This window comes from Paramisgurnus dabryanus, chromosome 17, assembly GCF_030506205.2.
Source record: "Paramisgurnus dabryanus chromosome 17, PD_genome_1.1, whole genome shotgun sequence".
NCBI lineage: Eukaryota > Metazoa > Chordata > Actinopteri > Cypriniformes > Cobitidae > Paramisgurnus > Paramisgurnus dabryanus.
In genome coordinates, this window is record NC_133353.1 from 3,000,601 (window position 1) to 3,025,594 (window position 24,994).

Here is a 24,994-nt window from a genome sequence, read left to right on the forward strand (position 1 = left end):
ATTTGACAGACTCACTGTCCATATTGTGTATCACAACTGTTCAGATCTGATCTGTGCGTCCTGTAGCATTCTGCAGTTTTCTGGCACTGTTTTTATGGCAATGACGACGCGCTGGCATGACAATCTGCCTCAACGTCTGATGTGTTCACGTTTTACGTGACGCGACAGCATGACATAACCGAAAAGCTACACAAATGTGAACAGAGCGGTTAGACTGAAATGAATTTCCAGAAATGCGATTTGAAGAGGATTTCAAACCAGCTTTGGATGTAGCCTGAAACGGATAAAAAAAAACAGATTTCATGTGGTTTTTGGCTGTTCTCATGTTCTAAAGGTGATTGGATTCCTATCGCATATGCACCAAAATCGGTAGTGCGCCGGCCCTCCTGAGTAAGATTTGGGGAACCCTGTTGTACACCCAAGAGCTAGTACAGTTCAAATATATGCCTAAATATGTATATAAAAATAGTAATAATATATGATAACGCTTGATTCTGATTGGCCAGTCGCGACATTTGCAGGTTTGTTATTCCCAGATAACAAAACGCTCAAAACTAATAACAACTGTTATCGTGAAATAAGACCCTTCAGTGAGTTACTGCGCTTCGCTTATTTCTGCTATAACAAGCGACTTACTCCATAGGTCTCAAAACCCTATAGTTACTGTTAGATAGATAAATGTGACAACTAACCCCAGTCTTTCTCAAGTAACCATCACTAAAAGAAAACAGGCTGCCTAACTGTACAGAAGAGGATGAATGTCATTTCAGTGCAATTTCTTCCAAATGATAAATCTGATTCTGTTAAACAACCTAATCTTGTAGATAAGTCATAATTTAAGTTGCTAAGGTTTTCATTTCATTAACCTTCAATAGATTTTAGGTAGACAGTGCACATTATTGCAAACTGCCAATAAAAGATTTAGCTGAAGATATCCTCAAACAGTGTTTCCTTTGCCAAATGAAATTTGAGCGGGAAGTTTTGGTTTGTTGCAGCCCATGGTTAGGTCAAATATAAACAAACCCAACCACTGTGTTTAAATTAACCTAGGTTAATTTTAACCCGATGGTTGGGGTTGTTTATATTTGACCCAACCATGGGTTGAAACAACCCAGCATATTTTAGTGTGTGTATGTATGTCCTTGCACAGCAATCATGTAGTCTTGTGTATTTTATTATAGGATACAGACAGTCCAACCTTACCGAGTCCCTCATTAAGTACTTTCTTAGAAACAGTATTGAGGCACGTAATGGACTGGTGTGCCCAGAGAGTTACCCAGAATTCTTTGAGGTGGCATCGAAATGGATTTGGGAACGGACTTTGTCTTTAAAGGGAACAGTTTGACTGTGTTTTTAATCTGTCCATGTTCAATATGTGAATATATTAAATATATACTGTATAAATATATTCTATGAGTATAAAAAAATGAAAATATATCACTGTTGTATTAACTTGAAATCTAGTCTAATCATGTATCTCTTATTACGAAATGTAGTGCCTTTTTTGGACAGTAGACTGTTCTGTAACTAATATGTAGTTTAAAATACATATGCTTTGTTACTTTTTTAAGTTTTGTTTCGACACTTTTGTTTGTTTTCAAACGTTTTGTTTTTTTTAAAGTTGTTTTTATTTGACAACTGTACCTTCTAGAGAATAAACACTTAATGAGCAAAATTGCTGTCGCTGCCTTCTCTATGCATCCGAAGTTTGACTTATTTGGGTAAAAATGTGTTTTCTATACCAAGAAAGTGACAAGATGAAAAACGCTATTTTCTGAGTTTCAAAGATTTATTATAAAAACTACTTTTTTTCTTCAAAATTCTATAAATCTATTGAATCAATATATAAATGTGCATCTTGGCCATGTTATATTCATCAAGTTGACTAGTGGTAAACACTGATAAAAAATAAACATTAATCAAAACACTTACTTTGTCATATTAAGAACACTGTCATTGCCGCGGTTATCCTTGGGACACCGTCACTGAACTTTTTTGACAGCGATCAGCTGTAAAATGTTTTAGTCCTGCTCAATTTTCATTGACTTTAAAATAATGGAAAGTTTATCATAAGATCCCCTGGGATCAATGTGTTAGCATGACAGAAGCTTGATGCTGTCGGGAGAACAAGTAACAGCCGCCATTTTTCCTTCGCATGAGTGCCTCTCACGTAAATTATTCGATTTTGACGGCTCATATTTCTTCCCTGCCATAGAAAACCACCACAGGTTTAGCAATGCTATCAAAAGTATCCTTTTGTTTTGTTTGTTTGTAGATCACGAAGTATAAGATGAAAAACTAGGATTCTGTGTGTATTCAAAGTCGCCCTTGTTGTTTACAATGTGTGGAATGGTGTTCTGTGATTGGTTAAGCGGATTTATTGCATTGTGCAGAGAAGGAAGACTGGCGTTTGCCACGGTTTGGGAAAAAAGATGACAGAATAATGCGGCGGATATTCGATTTTGCGTAAAATTAAGAACTTTTTAATACTGACCAGATACAATACTGATTTTGGTGGCAACTCATTTTTTTATGCCATTTATCGCGTTTTGAAACCAAACTCTTCATATTTTTATGTTACTTTAACTAATTAAGTTAAACAATCTGAACTTGTTTTCATAAATTATGTCAACTTTTCACAAATAAAAACTTAAAATACTAGTTCAATTGACTTGCAAAACCAAGTTGTTTTAAAGGTGCATTGTGCAACTTTTAGAAATGCAATACAATATACATACTATACAATCAGTAGCGTATAAAGACCTTACATAATAAACAGAGCGCGTTTCGTCCCTATGTTGTCTCATGCTGCGTTCAGACCAGCCACGGTAGAGGCGTCAAGCATGAGTGATTTCAATGTTAAGTCAATGTGAAGATGCGTTGATGCGCGTCTGGAGGGCTCGCGGCACGAATGAGATGTTCAGTGCCGCGTGGTAAGCGCGATTCCACCTCATTCGCACGAATTGAGTGTTGCCGCTGCAAACCCACGAGTTGAAAAATTAGAACTTTGGCAGAAAAACGTGCCGCGTAAACCAATTGACCCCTTAAACGCGGCTAGTGTGAACCCACAGTCAGAGGACGACATGTTGTCCTATGGCAGCTATCGCATGCATTTTGAAATTTTGATGTGAGCTGTTGGTTGCAATTCATAATCTCGCCACTGAATGCCGCTAAAATTTACATACAACGCCTTTAACTTTGTTTTTTATTTTTACAGTGTGAACACTACAGCCTGTAATAACAGCCAGTGTTGGGAAAGTTCACTTTCTACATGAACTAGTTCAGTTCATAGTTCATATTTCATAATTTTGAAATAGTTCACAGTTCCCAAAATGAACTAATTTATAGTTCTTTTTTCCCATATTATTTTTTAAAAATGATTGCCATTAAAGCCCATATAGAACCACAGACAGCAATTATTTGATCAGTTTTAACACTGAAGCTAAATGCGTCAGATTTCATCTTCATATCCAACTTTAAATCCTTATCCAACCAGGGTTTACATAAGCATTGACTGTCTTTAACTTTTTGTATTTGCTTGCACATAACTAGAAAGGCTAGCCGGGTTTTTCAAGGTGGTCGCACACCGGGCAAAAAGCATTGAGCGGCATCGCGTGTAGGACAACTCGCAGGTATCGCATGTGCACGTTAAATAGCGTGAGCTTAGTCAGAGTCTATTTCAAGATCCAGAATATGCATTAGCAGCCCATGTTAATCGTTAATGATTTGGGACAAATGTGACGTTATTTAATGTTAAACTATGTGAGTGGCACGGCAGGGATTTCAGCAGCATCCAGAATCATTGCGTCACCTCCATGCTGCTTTTTGTTTTGATGACGCATGCAGCCGTGAAACGCTGGTGTTGTCAGATTGGGTGTCAGATTAAGGCCTGTTTACGGTGTGTTTTCGCCTGGAAGACTAAATAAATCTGGCACCCTATTGAACGAGAGAGCGTGCCGTTCACAAACACCAGAATGAACGAGTTCACAGTAACATTCATCAGGCACAACACTGATAACAGCACGCATAAATCACTTCACCTTTTATTTTTCTTTACAGCCAGATTATTGTACAGTCAATATAAAAGAAAATATAAATGAATTATACATGATTATTCTTTGGATATCAGCATAGAATTGCAGATAATTAAAATAATCAAACCCAAACTTGTGCTCAGATTGAACTCACAAGGTGCGACTATATACATAAGACACACACAAAAACACACACAGATATACTTGGGGGTCCAAATTAAAGTAAAACCCCAGGATGAGGCACTAACCATTGCTACTCAACAAAGATGACAACCTGCACTCGCTTCTCAGAGAAACTAAAGACAAACAGTCAAGTACAACAGCAAGATTTTCATCTGACATCTTTGTAAACAGCAACAGCAGGGTTTGTAGCTTCTTTCAAAGCCTCTTTCCTCGGCTGCCTGTAATAGACGAGATTTTTAATGGGGGAGAGCACTACGCCCCACTGCCTCCACACCTGTATCAGGTCAGCAGAGTCACGCATCGAATGGACTTCAAAAGGCCACTGTGTGGTTGTTTGGATATGGCTCTCAATCTACGCACTATACAACAGTATGAAGGTGACTTTCACCAGACCGGATGTATTTTAGTTTAATCAATAAACTGATCAATAAAATAAATTGCACTTAAAATATAAACTAGTAATATTTAAGATTGAAATGTAGGGCCAAGGAGATCAGCTCACTGAAAGTCATCGAGTTCATTTCCCCTTTATACCGGCACAAAGACGTATTTTCAAACTGATAAACCGAAGCTTTACGAGTTCCTACAAGTGTTACTGCTACTGTATTAATCAAATTGAAATGACTCCTAAAACAGTGATGTCATAGAGGAGCGAAGAAGACCAAAAAAGTCAAACGCTAACATCTATCTGAAGACACCGCGGTCTCTAATCACAGCAGCAATGGTCAAGTCGTTCTCATTGTGTGTGCGTTTCTTGTTTTCTCCATGAATTAGGCACAGATCAAGAATAAGAAAACAACGGGAAGACCTCGACAACATAAACATAAAAATCAAGGCAAACGAAAAGTGGAGAAATGCTAATTTAGAAATGCTTTGACTTGAGCACCGAATCCAGTGAAACATTTACAGTGAATCATTGGTTAGTTTAAGTTAATTTACAATAAAACAAAGGACCCTTTGGGCACCATACTATTATCTACTATAAATCAAATGTGCAAATTAATTTCCATTCATGGGATTTTTTTGTACACTTTATAAAATCAATATACATACCTACAACCATTAAAATAGAATTTTTTTAATAATCTGATATTGCATTAGATTTCAGAAATCGCACGATGACTTCCACGAAAATAGAATATAAAAGGCAATGGAATAACGCGTCTGTTCTCTCCATCATAATGTATTAAGTATGCTTTAAAAAGAAGTAATGATTTTGAATCTTTTATGAATAATAAATAAGTCGCAGGTATTGCCAGTAATTGGTCCAATGAGCAAACTGGAATGTGCTTTTACTGTATTATCGTGTTTTTTTTTTATTATAGGCCAATCAAACTGAGCTACCTGTCAATCACTTCCATACCTCCAGCTAAAATGCTGACTAAACTGTGTCCCAACCCATCAGATTGTATTCAGTGTTATAAATAAGCCCTTCTGAAATACCGAAATGTATTTCAGTCCATTAGGAAAGTAGAAGCCAGTTTAATTAACCCTGAATGTGCCAATTCAGTCAAATCTCATCATAACATTATCAGATTACCAAAAATGAACAAACCTATGAATACTGATTGATTTGGCCCCTTCCAAATAAACGTGAATTTTGTCCTCGCTGTAACAGTAGCACTTGACAATATCGAAACATCAACTACCTGCGTTTACCTGCTTACGGCAGCACCTATCTTTTAAACAGAAGGGCGCACTGCTTAAACTTTCGATAGTGGCTTTGCACTAAAAAAACACATCCAACACATACCGTATCCGATCCCTGAGATAACCTCGTTCATGCCCACCACGCCATTTTTCCAAGTCCTAACAAGTATTACAAAGGGGGAACATAAACCGACTTGACTTAAAAGGCACATTCAGGATCCTAAAAACCCATTACTGACCTAGCAGGGAAGATCAATCAAACATGATTTTAAGTATTTATCCAGAAATTGATTTTTGAACACGCAGCTCCATTAACGCATTTGTAAAAATCCACTCCCACATGCTACACGTTAGCATAGCAGCTGATATAAAGACGGCGTGAAAGACCATTGTACCACCTCAGTGCAAAATTGGGTGTCTGGATTAGCCCAAGCACAGTGATGAATAGAGATCTCCTCCATTAGATTCAGATTTAGGAGGGGGAAGCTCAGCTACTGTATAAGAACACCTGGTGGTTCTGTCAAAGTCAGGTCCATGTCAATTAGCTGGTCCAGGATTTCCGATGGTCTTTCTGAATGGCAGTGTTGGCTCCGCCCCTGAGTGGTCGACTGAAGTCCCCACTTCGGCGATTTTCGGACTGCCGTTTATTCGGTTCCCTTCGAGTCAGGCGATCTGGACGTACCAGTACCCCATAACCAGGGTTACAGCGGAAATACTGGTGCCCCTCGACGGAACCATCATTTTTACCTGGAGGACAAGACGACATAAGATGAAGTATAGACGGTTTCAGCAGTAACAACATAAACAAGTGGCTTTTGTGGTCAACAAGTAACTTACGGTAAACTCTGCTAAGAATAAATAACAACAAAGTACTTTAAACATAGGTTATTTATACAACATATAAAATAAACAACACATAGATTACCTAGGAAACCAAAACATTAGTTATTTTCGACGAGGTATTTGTTCAAGAGTTCAGTTTAGCAACTAGTCAGACCATTAAAAAAAACTGAAACTGGAAGTAAAGTTGCGACCAGACGTGTGTCGTGTCACCACACGTGCGTCGGATGAAACCGTCTATAGGTCTCTGCAGAACAAAAAAGGGCCGTTTCCCAATTTCAGGGCGTTTTCAAACCGGGATTAGGCATTTTTAACCATCCAATTAAAAAAAAGTACAGAAGCCCTGAGAAGCCATACATCATTATTTTTTACAGAAGGTCTCTGCGAAACAAAAGAGGCGTTTCCCAATTTTTGGGCGTCTTCAAACTGAAATAGGTGTTTTTCCACCTCTTTGACTGATTGGCTCAAATTGAGTGCCTTATATAAATAAAATACATAGCTCACTGTTCCTCGTTTTCGGTGTTATTTACATATTTTAAAGCGCTACAATTTTTATACTTTATTTTTTGTAATTTTGGCATAATAAATAGTTTGTATCCCTTTAAATGTTTTATTTGTTGCCTTCCCTGGTACTTAAAATTATGTCACACGTTTCCTTTAGGCGTATTCGTAAAAGGAAATGTTTCCATACGCCTGCACTTAGGCACTCAGAAAAAGTGACATGCTGCATTCTTTTTTATTTCTTTATTTTTATTTTTTTGTACATAAATCAATGATCAAGAGAAAACACGAAAGAAAAAATTATGATGTATGGCTTTTCAGGGCTTTTTTGATTGGATGGTTACACCTATTTCCAGTCTGAAAACACCTAAAATCGAGAAAATCCCATTTTTTTCCGCAGATTTGCAAATCGCCCGCTCTTCCAAACACGCATACAAATGATTTCTCATACAAATGATTACTTTATCAGACCATCAGGGCAGCAATAATTTGTGTCATTTACAGGACATTCACAAATTAATGATAGAAAAGTGGCGAAATGTCTGTCGGCTCATGAAGACACGCACCATGCATTAACAAATATTTTTTTCATTTAACTGATAATGTTAATCGGTCATAAATTCTTACCTTCGGTTAACGGTTAAACGATCAATGTAAACTTCCCTATCTCCTGTAGACGCATACAATGTACGCAGGGTTTCAAAAATCTAGCAGTGTGCATACTTGCAAAGCTTAATTGTTTATTTGACTCGTACGTGTACGCAGATGTTCAGTGCATGCGCATTGCGACAGAATACAACGCATCTCCTGGGCTACATACTACATTATCCTATAGGTGCATCTGGTGGGGCATACACTTGCAAAGCATGGTTTATTTGACTTGGACATGTATGCAGATGTTTGGTGCATGCGCATTGCGACAGAATACAACGCATCTCTTGGGCTACGTGCTACATTCTCCTGTAGGCGCATGCATGACCTACGATGTACGCAGGGTTTAAAAAAATCCAGCAGTGCTTGTACTTGAAAAGCATAGTTTTACATTCTCCTGTAGGCGCATATGCGAACTTTAAACTCTGTATTCTTATTAGGGATCGACCGATATGGATATCAGCCTTAGCAGATGACCGATACAGGGTACCGATTTTCTTGAGCCGATAGTTGGAGCCGATACTGCTTTTGCTCACTCAATTTACATAATAAAAATGACACGATGATGTCAAATGTTACAAGTCTCAATTTTAAAAAGTAACATTTATTGAACTTTAACAAATAGTAAAAACAGGTGAGGGTGCTACGGAACCATGAACTGCACTCTCCACAATGACGAGGAACTATCAGCAAAGGATATTGATTTCTAGCACTTTACTACTACAAATATATAGAGAGATGAGAAATAAAAACTCGCTTTGCCGTAATGCCGTAAAAAATCGGCGAACACAGCAGCCACATATCGGCCAATGCTGATACACATAAAACTCGCAAATATCAACCCGATATATTGGTCTATCACCAATTCTTATAACCTTTTTGGTTAAAACGGAAGCTTATAATAACAACAATAAACCTTATGAACTTATGACTTTTGTGCTGCTACTGCAATGCTCTACCAACAGTGCAAACAAAACTTGGATAAATAATGGCAAATCTAACACTAACCTGATGGAGTATCTAGTTCCACCCCGACGCAGATGCCATCAGAGAAGTGTGTGGGGCCGATGTATCGCACAGTCCCCGACTTGCTGTTTCCCACGGTTACTCTCCCTCCCACCTTGAGCCAAGCTAGTTCCTTAGGTTCTCCGCTTTTATTCACATCATCATCTAAACTTATCTCCAGCTTCTCCTGGGTGTTAGTTTGCTGAACTTGCGTCGTGGTAGCTTTTCCTCCGCCGTATTCTTTTTCCTGTCCGAGAATGTTACTGAAAGACCTGAGTTCATTAGCTTTGACCTTTTGGAGGGAGAAAGGGTTGTCTGTTGTGGTACTGACGTTTAACTGTGAGGTGGTGACGCCGTTCCTGCGAGCTCCCTGCGTGTCTTTGAGGCTCACAGGTTCGGCGGGGCCAGCTACTACAGGAGCACCAACAGGGTTTGCTAGACAGTCCTCACTATTTTCCCCTCCGTGTCTGGACGCTACAGGGCTGATATGGGTATTTGCGGTAGGTACGGTGTCCCCGCAAGCTATGGAGACGTCGGAAAGAGTGGCAGTGGAGACGCTAGATGAGAAATAACCACTGGAGGCTTCGCTGATGGGGCTCAAGGGCAGGTCATGCGGATCATGCGTAGAGGAGGAGGGGGCGTCTGATCCGTCCGGGTGTCTGTCTGAAGCGGTACTCTTCCCCATCACTGTAACCTAAAATGAGGGACATCCAAAACCACAAGATTAAGATTCTTAAACTGAAGACATGGGAGGAAAAACCACAGATTCGAAAGCATGCAATTTACATAACATGCAAGATAGATAAACCAAGCTCTTAAAATACATTGCAATGCTATACTTTAGCAAAATACAAGTTGGAAACCAAATTCATTATTCATATTATGGTTCTTACCGGTTCTGTTCGAACTCTTCCTTCATCGGGACTGTTGGCTGTTTGCATTATTATTCGGGGCATGTGCTGGACAGATGAATGGAACATATTAAAATTGTTTTCGGTAATGGTTTTCAGAGCACAACCGACGCTTTATTGAAATATCATTTTTGATTTTATGTTGGGTGCATCTGTATTATGTTTGATCTTAAGCACTGGGCACATGGGGAGGAGTGATATATTTGATAAAACATCACAGCCCGTTTTTTCTATCTTCGCCCTTACTTATTGAAAGCATACTTTCTGATGAAAGGGTATAGTTTGACCTACGATCTTGAGAAAATTAAATGCTGGAGTTTATCTACGGACGTATAATCGGGTTATCCTTACGTAATTGACTTTGACAAAATAAGGAAACCGTTTTAATCATAAGGAACTGAAAATCCTGCAAAAATCCATCACTAACCAAATAAGGCTTAAATTTAAGACTTAATTTGTCTCGTACGAGAAGTATAATACATCTAGACTGGCAATAAAGTACAGAATTTCCTTCTAAATGGAAATGAGGAGGCATGCGATGGATCACGCCAATATTAAAAATTCACTCGAATTAAATCAGTCGACTGCATTTGCATCCTTTTTGATTACCACATATGATTTACTCGTACATTTCTGACAGGCTTAGCTGGGCTAAATTTGTCACTTGTATAACACATGCTTTACATCAGGTTTTACACATGAATCATCTCCTTCTTGAAAATCTGCATGCAAAGATATTTACAAGCATAGATGTGTTGCTTCTTTCAGCGCATCTAATTTATGACTAGCATCTTATATCAAAATTAAAACAGTGATTTGTAACGCAGTGGTTCTCAAGATGGTGCCAGGGGTGCCCTAGTTTTATGACAATTTATAAAATAAATTAATTTATCATGAATTTGGTGTAAATACATTTCAGAAAAATAAAACTATGATAACTAACAACAATATGTTTTGTTTAATTGAAATTTTAGAATTTTTTTATGTAATTTTTTTGGGGGGACTACGTAGGGATGCACCATATACAATGGGTGGGCCGCAGGCTGAAAAAGTTAGAGAACCACTGTTGTAACGGATAAAAAACCAGACCAGACCTGTTGGGAGTGCGGAGAGGGTCTCAGATCTTTCTTGTCTTCTCGTGCTGGGAACAGGGACTTGAGAAGTTTGGGCATCTGAGGGACCAGAGCCTTGACTGGGGAGATATAAGAAGCAGCAAGCCCTGAAAACCCTGTGGGTTGGTCGGGTGGGAGGCAAACAATAAGGCGGAGGTGTGGAGAGAGAAAGAGCAGGGAAAGCCGTGAAAGAATGTACAAGGAGGAGTGCATGAAGTGGGAAAATAAAGTCACTCTGACATTTCTTGACACATCACAGAGAGGACACTGTAAAAATAATACGCTGGATTTACTTAAAAATATAGTGCATAATTTTTGCATTTTTTTTTTTAAGTACGTTTTACTTGAAATTTTAAGCTGTCGCATAAATTGTTTAAACATCCATGTGATCAGGGGCGTCATCATGCACCAATTTTTTTTAAGGGGGCACAGTGTGCACAGCTCACAGAAATTTGTGCATAAAGCAGACATCAGACGAAATATTATAAAGCTTTTACATGGCACTTACATTTCTAACAATCTGAACACCCCTGCTTTCATGCAAAAACCTCCAAAATAAAAGTGTTGACTAACTTTCATATCAAATACTATTTAATCGGAATAATGACATATTGGTATCATATTTACATCTGAAATGGCATGTTTTATTTATTTAAGTTTTAATAAATTACTTGTTTAATTGTGTCATTAATGCATTTTGCACAACAACTGCATTATCCTATAAAATTAATGTAATTTTAAATCCATAATGTATATAAACAACGAAAATGACAATGTTTAAATATGATTTAAAAAAATTTGTAGATAAAATTATTAGAAGAACGCATTATTGCATCAAATTTTACCTCATATGTGAGCATGTGTGATTCCGCGCCCTTTGAACTCTGGCGAATTTGGCGTTGTAACAAGAAGATGAATCTAGAAATCTCTACTAATATAACGTTGAGACGGTCACATTTTAAACCATACATTTTCTACACAGAGGAGGTTAACTGCATATTACTGTACTGGGGTTTGGAAATGTTGTGTGCATTTCTTACACGTTTTAATTCCTCAGATAGCAAAATGCAGTAGCGACAGCAAAGCTTGTGAGCGCGCTCACGCTGATGACGTCTGCGGCTGCTCTGACTGCAGCGCCTGCCGCCAGAATAAAGTAATGTAACACAATCAAAACGGCGAAAAGTGACAAGGATGCATCACAGAATTGATAATATCGTGCATATTAAACAGATTAAAAGACAAGTAACAGATTAATGGAAGCTTCTTTGATTTTGAGGTTGCATGAAAAATCCATTTGGCTCAAAAGAAACCAAGGGGGCACATGCCCCCTCAGTTTGAATGGGCATGACACCTCTGCATGTAAATTTGCTTAAAAAATTGGATGCCAAAATGATGCACTATATTTTTAAGTAAATCCAGCCTTTATTTTTTTCAGTGTTCAAGAATTTGGTTTTACGGCTGACAAAAGAGTTTGTAGTTCCTCTGCCGTAAAGTATCAGCTTTGTCCTTGAGCAAAACTGCTATTGAGTGTACAAATAATCTCTTTGGCTCAAAGCTAGTCAATAGTAAACCAGACGATGAGATGTGACAACAAACACAGGTGGAAAGAATTCATTATGGCAACATAAGAGGACCGAATGTTACAGGACAGTCAAATAAAGAATGAATCATGCTGGAAATTAAAAAGGAAGAATTGACCGCTTCCATTGAGAGTGGCTGTTATTTTGTACCTTGCTCAGGCTCTTGAGTCGGCATAGGGGGTGTGGGTGGTCTAGATTGCCGCGGCAGTGTTTTACTGTACTGCGATGATGTCATGAAGATATCTTGCTGACTCTCCCATCGATTCTTTTATAAACAAATTAGACATCAGAGGTTATATAAAGTGACTTGTTTCATTCATCTCTTATTTCACATTTAATTCTTACCTTGTTGTCATCCAGCACAGAGCTGAGTGACAGGTCCTGTCTGCTTCCAGATAACTAGAGGAGAGAAGTGTCGAGTTAAGAGGGTTTAATAAAGACTGCTATGATGATGATGATCTTACTAAAGCTACAGATGGTCTTACCCGGTGCACGCTGGGAGAGCTGAGACTGCGTCTGCTGCCTTTGCCTTTACCTGCCAAATGCTCCTTCACGGCTACTTCCTGTAAACACATTATATCATTTATGTTTAGACCTGTATAAGGAAATGAAAATAAGAGTCTTAAAGGGATAGTTCACTCCGAAATGAAAATTAGCTGTCATCATTTACCCACCCTCATGTTGTTCTAAACCTGTATAAATACACAAAGGAAGATATTTCGAGCAATGTTCGTAACCAAACTGTTTTTGAGCACCATTGACATCCATAATACTTTTATTTCCTACTATGGAAGTCAATGGTGCTCCGGTTTCCTACTTGATGATAACAAACATATTGCTATGCGTTCAGCAAAACAAAGAAATTTATACAGCTTTGAGGGTGAATAAATAAAGACAGAATTGTCTTATTTTGGGTGAACTATACCTTTAATGGAGGTGAGAAAATCTGATTATAGTGAATTGAATTATTGATTCATTTAACTCCTTCCCCACCATTGAGGAGTTAATTAAGAGAAAACCTTTGCATAAAAACGTGTTCCTGATTAACTGCAATACCGCGATTATCCACTTACCCAATTTATGAAAAAAACTGAAGCCAAAACGTTATTTACGAATTTTAAACTCTGTTTTTTAAATTCTGTTTTTTAAATTCCCTCACAAAAATGCAATTATTTTAGCTTTTTGCTAAAAAAAAAAATGTATTTTTGAAGATAAATACCATTTTTTCCCCGTTTTGTTTGTTTGTTTGACTTTTTCATGATTTAAGTGCTATATATGTGCTTATATCAACCTAGAAAATGTGAAAAAGAACAACCCAGTAAATAAGGTAAACCATTCTCTGCAAGCATTGGCACTGCCATTTAGTGCAGAGAGAAAGAGAGAGAGAAATAATTGACAGCACAATTGAGTTTAAAAAAAAAACAAAAAACGCTATCGATGAGATCAGTGTTTGCATTTCATCTGCTCATTTGCATTTTAAAGGACACACCAAAAAACGGCACATTTTTGCTCACACCTACAAAGTTGCAATTAAATTTTTAACATGTTAAAATAAATTATCTAGATTATATTTTTAAGCCAAAACTTGACTATGGGGACACCAAATATTTATATTACATCTTAAAAAAGTCTTTTGAAATGGCATTGAAACTGTGAATCAGTTTGACCGAAAATAAACAGTTGAGTTCACGAATCTGACATCTAACCTGTCTCAAGCGATCCAGTGTGAGAATGTTCTCCACAGCCAAGACGCTCCGCAAATACTTCTCTATAGCAGCTTCATTGTCGGAGGATTTGGGATTCTCAGCGCTAGCAGCCACCCGGGCCAACATCTCCCGATCTTCTGAGTTCTGAGTGTCCTGCTGACATACACAGCCAAAAAAGACACATGAGAGTCAACCAAACCCCATACAGCACCTACAAGCTATTCACGATAAACATCATGATGAACAGATAAACAAAATATTGAACCAAAGTGGTCAGTAAATGCTGAGTCAGCTAGAGCATGCATTGCAGTGATAGTATTACAGTATATGAACAAAAAATTGCCCATTTCCAGTTCTTAAAGGTTCACCCAAAAATTTAAATCCTGTCATAGTTTATTCACCCTCAAGTTGTTACAGACCTGTGTAAATTTATTTGCTCTGCTGAACCCAAAGAAAGATATTTTGAACAATGGACTGTAACCAAACTGTTTCTAAGCACCATTGACTTCCATAGTATTTGTTTTTCCTACTATGGACATCAATGGTGCTACAGTTTTCTGCTTCATTACAAATATCTTTCTTTGCACAATTAAGAGTAATGACAGTAAACAATCCTTTTAATGAGCACAAATATATTATTTATTGGCATTAGGTGCATTTTATAGTTAAATGGCAGATTTCGCATGCTTACCCCTGGTACATTGGAGACGACCTCAAAGGTCACACCGCAGCCAGGAATGGTGCTCCTGGTGGACATTCTCCTTAGGAAATTTTGAGCGAAACCCTAAATTCACAAAAATGAATAAAATAAGCATTTTGTAAATGAAAAACACGAGCTATAAAGACAATACAGCACCTGACTTTATGAAACTAGTATGGTATTTAACCAAGGTGTTGTTACTATTCCACACCTGTCGTCCGGTGAGGTTGACGCAGATGCGTTTGCGCAAGACTAACTGCATCTCTGCAGGGTGGCTAAGCTGCACCACAGTGCGAATTATCAAGTAGACCCTCTGATCAGAAGCGGCCCCTCGGCTCAACTGCGGGCACTCGTGAACTGTGGAGTCCCAGGATGCCTCTGCTTTCACCTGTAAAAAAATTGAAATGTTTGATTTGCAATTGCATGCAACGGGGCAGTGGATATATAATAACCTAAAGATAACCAATAACCTCACATTCTCACCTCTCCATCATAGTGTTTCACGATCTGGAGGTCGAAAAATTCGTCCTCATCCTCGGAGCTGAGTGTTGCATCCCAACCTCCTGCCTCAGGAACGTCCAGGTTATCCTGAGAGTTGAAGTCATCCGCTGACGGAAGGAAAAATGTATGTGAAAATGAGTAAACTAAGGACGGGCAAAGTAAGTTGTCTGATCATCTAGTCAATAGATTTCCCCAAAAGACCCTGGTGTCTAGGAAGATAAATGTGCATAGAGAAGTGATGAGAAGGATAAAGGTGCAAAGATGACGTAAGAAATTACATTGCCGCTCTTTAGCAGACATGAAAAACATACCGCTCAAGTCGAGGAACAGCACTGGAATGTGTGTTTCCATTCCAGGTACTGGTACCCTGCCAAAAGAGACATAAACTCAACCCATGGCCCGAATACTTACAACTAAAGAAATGAAAGGGTTAACTTATCCTAACGGTGACTTGTATCTAAATATTCTTACTTAAATATTTAACAGATTTCTGCCCCAACAACTCAACTTATAAATCATTATTGTAGGTTTACAACTGTCAATCAGAATAAGGTAAGGATTTTTTAAAGATTATTTAATGCACTTGTTTATTTTTAACAAAAAAAAGTTACAAATTGCAGCTTTATTTTTTCCTAGCCCTGATTAAGTGTAAAATTTTACAGCCTGTTTTAACCGTTTGCAAGTCATGTCGTACCATTCAGCTGGAGCTCCTGGTATTCCACTGCCAGCAGAGGGCACCATCACCGCATTTCTCTCCTCTGTGAGCGTCAGACGCCATTCCAGCAGCTGAGCCTCTCTCTCCACGTCATCCTCTGATTTATCTGTACACAAACAGCAGACTCATCACAGCCACATCCACATGCAGTTTTAACCATGGTTGGACAATACCCAGGGCAAAAACGGTCCTGATGTTTAAAACGAGGTTAAATAACGACAACTTCTGTTTATTATCCCAGTTGATGCATTTTGATTTTAGCATTAAAGGAACACGCCAACTTTTTGGTACTTTAGCTTATTTACCGTATCCCCCAGAGTAAGATAAGTCCATACATATCCTTTTCTTCTCTGTGCATCCCATAACTCTGTCTAATGCACCCACTGCTAGCATAGCTTAGCACAAAGACTGGAAGTAAATGGCTCCAGCTAGCATACTGCTCCCAATAAGTGATAAAATAACGCCAATATCTTCCCATTTATATGCTGTGATCTGTATAGTAACAGCGTGTACAAATAACAAGGTCATATTAGACACAGCCATCTTTTAACCGTTTACATACTGGGAACTATATTCTCAGAAAGCGATCACTGCTACTTGGGGGGAGTGATTTGCTCGCAGCACCTGAGAAGCCGCGTGGTGAGGAGCAGAGTTCGCTCAGAGTTGCGCTAATCACTCTGTATTTGTACACGTGGTGACTATACAAAATCACAACATATAAATAGGAAAATGTTGGCGTTATTTTGTCACTTATTGGGAGCAGTATGCTAGCTGGAGCCATTTACTTTCAGTCTTTGTGCTAAGCTAGGCTAGCAGTGGGTGCGTCAGACAGAGTTACGGCACCCACAGAGATAAAAAAGGACACAACAAAGTCAATTAGTATCAAGCAAAAAAAAAGGAAAGACGTAGTCTCATTGATCGAGCAGAAGAAGGAGATCAGGATATTTTCTGGCTGGTGCTTACCCGTTTTGCTGACCAGCGTCTGAAGATGTTGGTCCAGATATTCTTGTCTCTTTGTGAGGGCGGTGAGCCACTGACCCCTCAGACGCTCTAAATCTCTCTCCTGTAGGCAATGAATGAATAAATACATGAAAGACTTGCAACATTTTAAATTGTAATAGAAATAAAAAGCATATAGCCTTTTATAACCATGTTGCTATCGCACCTGATAACTGTCCATTTCGTCACCCTCAAGCTAGAAAAACAAAAGTAAGAGAATGCATCAGCTGCTGGTTTTCGATGGATGGAAGTCATTAAATATGCAAATTAGCATGCAAATGAGCAATTAACCTCTTGCGGCTCACTGGCTTTGGTCATCAATGCCTGCCTGATATCCACACAGCCGATGGAAACCCCCAGAATAATTTCTGCTATCAAAGGCATCGTGCCCGAGTCCTGCACTGATCGCACTTCCACCTGCACTCGCCGAGACTGTCCCTGAAAAGGGGTCACATACACATTTAAAGACCCCGCTCAAGGTGGTTTTATAAATAACACAGACGCAGATGACTTCTGCTGACCTGCTTAAGCTGGAAGACGCCACCCGTCCGAACATCTCGTGCTGGCACCACCTCCACGGGCATGTACTCTCCGTTCTCATTCAGCTCCAGTATCTGCACCCACATCTCCAGCTTACGCGTGACCTCGCTCCACCTAGGGTCAAGCATGAATGGGTCAACTGGATGTAGAGGTGCAACCAAGTAAGCAAGAAGATGATCCAAAATGATGTAGGGATAATCAACTGTATGGATGGAGCTTGGAGCTTGATTTTGCACCAACCTATCACGTAATGTGCGTGTCTTGGCTTGGATAATGCTGAGGTCCCACAGCGCTGGGTTTCTGCCCGGGTCAGCCTGCCTGTGTCCGAACACTTCGATGGCCACTGCACCTTCTGTCAGATACTCTATAAACTCCTCTGTTACGGTCACAGCATGCTCCTAACAAAGAGATACAACATTATTGATGTTTTAGTGTCTATCAAAACAATCTCAAATTTCTCTTGAGTTCTCAAACTGTATTCAAACACGTGGGAAATGCAAATCCAGATAATGCAAATACCCATATTCAAAAATCTCTTTACACTATGCAACGAATGCAAATTATTTGCTACTTTGTTAAATATCCCATCCGTGTTTGATTTATAAATCAAAAATAGAATTTAAGGAAGTCCTTTCTCTATTTTTGCAGCCAACTATGTGCTCCATTGGAGGATTAAAATATTTCAGCGTTTCCTACAAGAGCGACGCATAAACGAATAAGCCATAAACAGGCCCAAACTGAATCCGCGCCAATTTAAGGTGCGTTATTAACAAGCGCACATACTCCGCGCTTGTGCATGTTTGTAAGCAGTAGCCGTCATTGACAAGCACACATAAATCCAGTGCGTGCTGTTTGCTGTGACCATTTTACATGATAAAGAGCATGAACCATTTGATATTTGAGATAAAAAATAAAACTTACCACAGAGTTAAAGGAAAACACCACACATACCTATCTTTTTTCAATGCGTGCACTTTAGCTTTGTACAGCGCGTTGTGAATGTGTTAGCATTTAGCCTAGCGCCATTCATTCCTTAGGATCCAAACAGGGATGAATTCAGAAGCCACCAAACACTTCCATGTTTTTCCTATTTAAAGACTGTTACATGAGTAGTTACACGAGTAAGTATGATTGTCCAAAATAAAACATGGTGATTTTAGCAGATAAAAAATAAGAACTATATTGTATAGCGGAAGAGCACTTAGTTTGCAGCACTTTTACCTCGGTTGCAGTAATATTGATGGAAGTTTGAGTGATGGGGAAGTATTCAGGAGTGATGATGTTACTGCGCGCCGAGGTCGAAGTGCTACAAACTAAGTGCACTTCCGCCATACAATATAGTTCTCATTTTTTATCCGCTTAAAAAAATTACCAGGTTTTGTGTCACCATACTTACTCATGTAACTACTCATGTAACAGTCTTTAAATAGGGAAAACATGGACATGTTTGGTGGCTACTAAATTCATCCCAGTTTGGATCCTAAAGGAATGAATGGGGCTAGGCTAAATGCTAACACATTCACAACGTGCTGTACAAAGATTAGGTGCATGCATTGAAAAAAGATGGGTATGTATTAATTTGTTTAAGTTGAGGTAAGAACACAGTAAAATATTGAAAAACTGTGGTGTTTTCCTTTAAGATCATCTGGCTTAATTCTTTTTTTTACTTGTTTACGAATGCTCTTGTTATGTTTAATATAAAGTTTACATTGCGTTGTAAAAATTATGAAATTATCTTGATACTAATTAAAACATATTAACACAAGCTTTTTTATTCTGCTATAATATATATAACATAAACAATAATATAATTTTATATACGAAATTTAATTCTATCTTGACATCTGGTTCATGTTGGTCCAGTTTAATTCAGAGGACTCACTGGTGTGATTTATTTATTTTCATTGTACGCCTTTAAAAAGTCATTATTTTAGATGCAACTTTGTAATATTAACAGATTAAATTCTCTAATATCTTTTTAAAATATTTAATATCAAAAAGCAAAAAAACTCTGTGTATTTATGGTCAGGGACAGATGGAATCTGCGAAGTTTATACATTTTATACAAACTGTTTGATAAAAATCACATGGCTTGACTTTTACCTTACAGCTGTCAAACACCACCATGCAGTGAGGATCTTTGCTGCTGGAGAAAGAGGCTGATGGATCTACTTCAGGTGCAACTATTATGGGCTCTGCCTGGTCCCAGAATGAATACTGACAGAAGACGAAATTGGACAGGTACTGGGGGAGACCTGTAGCCTGAAGGATCTTAATCTGTTTAAGACACAAGAGGGAAAGAAATGCATTATAACAGAGTTAATTAATCTCTGTACAATTATTTATTTTATAAATTATTTTAATTCATTTGGATGGATGTTGACCAACACAATTAAAGCGGCAATCTAAAACTTTTTGTTTAGAAGAAAACAAAAACCAGTTGTTACCAAGTGCATAAAAAAATCAGTGTATTTTTACCTTACCCCCAAATGCAGACTCTTAACTCTTTCACCGCCAGCGTTTTTTTAAAAAAGTTGCCAGCCAGCGCCAGCGTTTTCATGATTTTCACCAAAGTTTAATGCCTTCCAGAAAATGTTCTTCTTTAAATATATAAACATACAATATACCAAATGAAAGAACAGACCCTCTGCTTTCAAACAAAAAAACCGTTTCATCCTACCTTAGTGGTTCTTTTGTAATCAGCTTTTGAATATGGGTAGGTTTCTGCAAAAACACCACATTTTGAGCAAAAAGCAGAAATAATTCAATTTTTGTGACGGACTTTTCATAGAGATCCCATTCAGAGCGATCTTTAAAACAGACACGGACATGCAGCCGCTTGCCATAGGGCAATACTTCCGGGTTTAAAAAGTTGCGGAAGGGCGCCACCTGGTGGATAATAGCGGTATTGCGGAAAGACGGAAAATCTCGTCATTGGCGGGGAAGCGTTTTCTCTTAATTGACGAGATATCTCGTCAATGGCGGGGAAACAGTTAATAGTCTGCCATTAACTCTTTTCCCGCCAGCGTTTTTAAAAATAAGTTGCCAGCCAGCGCCAGCATTTTTTATGATTTTCAAAACAGTTTTATTCCTTCCAGAAAATGTTCTTCTTAAAATATATAAACATACAATATATCAAATGAAAGAACAGAAAAAAAACTTTTCATCCCACCTTAATTTGTTCTATTTTTATCACCTTTTGATCAAATATGGGTAGGTTTCTTCAAAAACACCAAATTTTGAGCAAAAAGGTGAGATATTTGCGTTTTTGTGAAAGATTTTTGATAGAAATCCGATTCAGAGCGATGATCAAAACATACACTGATTTTAAAAGGTTTGACCTGAGGGGTTGCATCCAGGTTTTATAAGTTGGGTTAGAGCGCCATCTGGTGAATAATAGTGGAAATATGGATTGCAGGAAAAACTCATCATTGGCAGGGAAGCGTTTTCTCTTAATTAACAAGTTAACTCATCAATGGCGGGGAAAGAGTTAAACCAATTTCTAAATGACCTAAGGTCAGGATTAAGCGGATTTGAAGCTAAAGTATTTGATGAATGTATAAAACATGCCAAGAGCATTTGGGTAATATCATTATCTAATTTTTGACGGAGCAGCTTAAAAAAAAAAAAAAAGAGTTTCTCATTAATAATTTGAGCTTACAGGAAATGTCAGTTTCATGCATTTCATGTCAACATATGGTAACTCACCATACAGACCAGTTTACGTTCCTGCACTTCACCATCAGGGCTTCCATCACTTTCATCTCCTCCTGCTACTCCATCATCAAAGCCTCCACCCACTCTCATTACCTCCACGTGCAGTCGCCCGGCAACCTGACGCGGGAACAAGTGAACATCACTTAACTGGACTGCTGGAAATGAACTTAGCATTTAATGCTTGATATCATGACTATTAGATTCAATTTCACAGATGGAATTTTGCTTGACTTAAATTAAGTCTTCTGGAGGATACTAAATTTGACCTGGTTATCATGAAATATATATAAAATATTAAAAGTCCCGATCGTGTTTGCCACACAGCTCACCTCTCCTTTCTGATTAATGATGGGAATGGCGTATTGTAGCTTTACGTCATAGAAGAGGCAGGAGAGGAAGACGTTGGCCACACCGATCAAACTGTGGTTCACCTGCTCATCAAAGAAAGGGTCGGCTCTTTTGAAGTATGACCTCATCACCTGAAAGTCAGAAGAAAAAAAATTCTGAATCGGAGCATGAGAACTTCAATTTAAATATTAAAAACTACTTTCAAAACGTTTTCACGACATCATGAGTCACATGCCAGTTATACACTACACAATGACTATGTTTACATGCACAAAATGTTGTCAATCTGACAGACTTTAATCCGATTGACGGTTACGACAATACAGTTTACATTTACACTAAACATTGCAATCTGATTAAAATGTTCGTTTACATGTACATTACATATATAATCCGAACCAAACGTCTGCACAAGCGCACAGCCAGGGTTGCCAGATTTGCATATCAAAACCAGCCCAAAAGTACTACTCAGAGACCAAATACCAATAACTAAAATCAACAAAATCAGAAAAATCAACTCGCAGAAATGGTTTCAAAGTAGCCCAATTCTGAAAAGAGGACTTGGCAACGCAGCGCACAGCATCTCTCATCGACTTCACGCTTTATCTCTGCTCAAAATCAAAGCCGAGTTGAAGAAAGCAAAATATAGGCACAACGCTATTTTATTGCTTCATGTTATTTTATGAAAGTACACATGAACGTTGCAGAATGTACAGCACATGACCCCATTACCTCAATAATCCGTGTTGCCATTGCCTTGCATGTTTCTGTGGCAAAGAATCATGTGATGTATAAATAAGAGCTAAATATAAAAGTGAACTTAAGCACAACCCTTCTGTGCATGTGCACAAGGTATTCTTGCATCCGATTGAGAAAATGCTACGATTCACACGTTTCCTGTACATGCATACTTTATTTCTGATGATTGGATCAAAGATTTGGACTACACCACCCCTTTCAATCCGATCGACCTTAAACACATTTAAAATAGGTGTTTACATGAATGTAATCGTATTGATGGCTCAATTTGATTGAAAAGCCTAGAGTCTTCTGTGATTTAAAAACAAAACAAGTCATTTTACGATTTCGGTTCATTTTAATTATTTGTCCAGTCTTGAAACTAATAAAAAATACTGGAGCAAAAACAACCAACACTTTTATGATAAAGTTTAACTTGAGACTTTATAATGGCTTCAATTTTGATCAAATTGATTATCATTTATTATCTGCTGATGACCTGGAGATTTGATAGTTACACTTGGTGAAGAGAAACTTACAGGATTATCCTCATCATACTCCTTCCACTCCTGGTAAAGCTCTCGCATATCCACCAGTCGATTTTCCATCTTCTCAAGGGCCCAGATCTGCTTTCCTTTGCCTTTTCTCCTCACTTGGACAGCAGGTTCACTCAGAACAGCATCTCTCTACAAACACAAGCACACATAAGGTTCAGCTAATGGCATCATGCTACAGACTGACAATTGTTTTGTACTATAAACCTGGCTGACCTTCCTGTTGGCATTGAGGTTTGCGGCAGGTATCTGTAAAGTGACTCTGTACTCCGTTTTCTTGTCAAGTTCTTCAGAGATGAAGCTCGCCTCTTGGACTAACAGATTCGCTCGTACAATCTGCTCCCTTAGTTTTCTCAAACTTCGCGTAAGCATCGCCTCCCTGGAGCAAACCAATAATCGTCGTTACACTTTGTGCACCGTGTACTGCTTTTTTAGGGTTAAAATATCTCTTTACAATATACATACACTGAACAAAATTATAAACGCAATACTTTTGTTTAAGCCACAATTTTTCATGAGTTGACCTCAAAGATCTAAGACTTTTTCTATGTACACAAAAGGCCTATTTCTCTCAAATATTGTTCACAAATCTGTCTAAATCTGTGTTAGTGAGCACTTCTCCTTTGCCGAGATAATCCATCAAGAAGCTGATTAGACAGCATGATTATTGCACAGGTGTGCCTTAGGCTGGCCACAATAAAAGGCCACACTGAAATGCCACAGATGTCGCAAGTTTTGATGGAGTATGCAATTGCAGGAATGTCCACCAGAGCTGTTCCTCATGAATTTAATTTTTATTTTTCTACCATAAGCTGTCTCCAAAGGCATTTCAAAGAATTTGGCAGTACATCCAACCGACCTCACAACCGCAAACCACATGTAACCACACCAGAACCACGTGTAACCACACCAGCCCATGACTTCCACATTGAGCATCTTCACTTCCAAAATCGTCGGAAGACCAGCCACCCGAACAGCTGGTGCAAAATTCAGTTGGCATAACCAAAGAATTTCTGCACAAACTGTCTCAGGGAAGATCATTTGCATGCTTGTCGTCCTCATCGGGGTCTCGACCTGACTGAATTTTGTCGTCATAACCGACTTGAGTCAGCAAATGCTCACATTCGATGGCGACTGGCAGACGTATGTTATGGACAACAAACACAAGTGCATTTTATTGATGCCATTTTGAATGCACAAAGATACCGTAACGTGACCCTGAGGCCCATTGTTGTGCTATTTATCCACAACCATCACCTCATGTTGAAGCATGATAATGCACAGCCCCATGTTTTGCAAGGATCTGTACACAATTCCTGGAAGCTGAAAACATCCCAGTTCTTGCATGGCCAGCATACTCACCGGACATGTCACCCATTGAGCATGTTTGGGAGGCTCTGGATCAGCGTATACGACAGCGAGTTCCAGTTCCTGCCAATGTCCAGAAACTTCGCAAAGCTATTGAAGAGAAGTGGACCAACATTCCACAGGCCACAATCAACAACCTGATCAACTGTATGCGAAGGACATGTGTTGCACTGCGTGAGGCAAATAGTTTCAAACCCTCCCAATACAATAAAACGGCGATTTTCGAGTGGCCTTTTATTGTGGCCAGCCTAAGGCACACCTGTGCAATAATCCTGCCGTCTAATCAGCATCTTGTTATACCACACCTGTGAGGTGGATGGATTATCTCGGCAAAAAATTTGCTTACGAATGCAGATTTAGACAGATTTGTAAACAATATTTGAGAGAAAAAGTCTTAGATCTTTAAGGTCAGCTCATGAAAAATGGGGGCAAAAACAAGTGTTGTGTTTATAAAAGTTGGTATACTAAATAATGTACATTTATGCATTAGGCAGGCACTTATATCCAAAGTGACTTACAGCACATTACAAGGTATACATTTTATTAGTATGTGTTCCCTTGGATCGGACCATTGTGATGCTAACGCAATGCTCTACCAAGTGAGCTACATGAATTATGATCCAAAATTAAAATGTAAACAG

The 24,994-nt window shown here is 38.6% G+C and overlaps 1 protein-coding gene across 4 annotated transcripts in view; it reads right to left on the minus strand.

Moving 5' to 3' along the window:
- Positions 1-4,030: 4,030 nt before the first annotated feature.
- Positions 4,031-24,994, minus strand: part of kif13ba (kinesin family member 13Ba) — a 59,326-nt gene continuing 38,362 nt past the window's right edge. For 2 of the 4 annotated variants that reach the window (XM_065252309.2, XM_065252292.2), the window contains exons 18-40: positions 23,202-23,364; positions 22,971-23,117; positions 21,675-21,824; positions 21,337-21,462; positions 19,732-19,905; positions 17,869-18,026; positions 17,610-17,742; positions 17,380-17,526; positions 17,255-17,284; positions 17,053-17,152; positions 16,069-16,195; positions 15,686-15,741; positions 15,357-15,481; positions 15,085-15,261; positions 14,865-14,957; positions 14,174-14,329; positions 12,953-13,030; positions 12,813-12,866; positions 12,618-12,732; positions 10,870-11,003; positions 9,758-9,823; positions 8,868-9,558; positions 4,031-6,614 (exon numbers count right to left, since the gene is read on the minus strand). In XM_065252309.2, the coding sequence (XP_065108381.1) occupies positions 6,409-6,614; positions 8,868-9,558; positions 9,758-9,823; positions 10,870-11,003; positions 12,618-12,732; positions 12,813-12,866; positions 12,953-13,030; positions 14,174-14,329; positions 14,865-14,957; positions 15,085-15,261; positions 15,357-15,481; positions 15,686-15,741; positions 16,069-16,195; positions 17,053-17,152; positions 17,255-17,284; positions 17,380-17,526; positions 17,610-17,742; positions 17,869-18,026; positions 19,732-19,905; positions 21,337-21,462; positions 21,675-21,824; positions 22,971-23,117; positions 23,202-23,364 (3,406 nt within the window). In that variant the 3' untranslated portion in view covers positions 4,031-6,408. The remainder of the gene's footprint in view (positions 6,615-8,867; positions 9,559-9,757; positions 9,824-10,869; positions 11,004-12,617; positions 12,733-12,812; positions 12,867-12,952; positions 13,031-14,173; positions 14,330-14,864; positions 14,958-15,084; positions 15,262-15,356; positions 15,482-15,685; positions 15,742-16,068; positions 16,196-17,052; positions 17,153-17,254; positions 17,285-17,379; positions 17,527-17,609; positions 17,743-17,868; positions 18,027-19,731; positions 19,906-21,336; positions 21,463-21,674; positions 21,825-22,970; positions 23,118-23,201; positions 23,365-24,994) is intronic. The other 2 variants (XM_065252300.2, XM_065252317.2) reach the window with 2 other exon arrangements.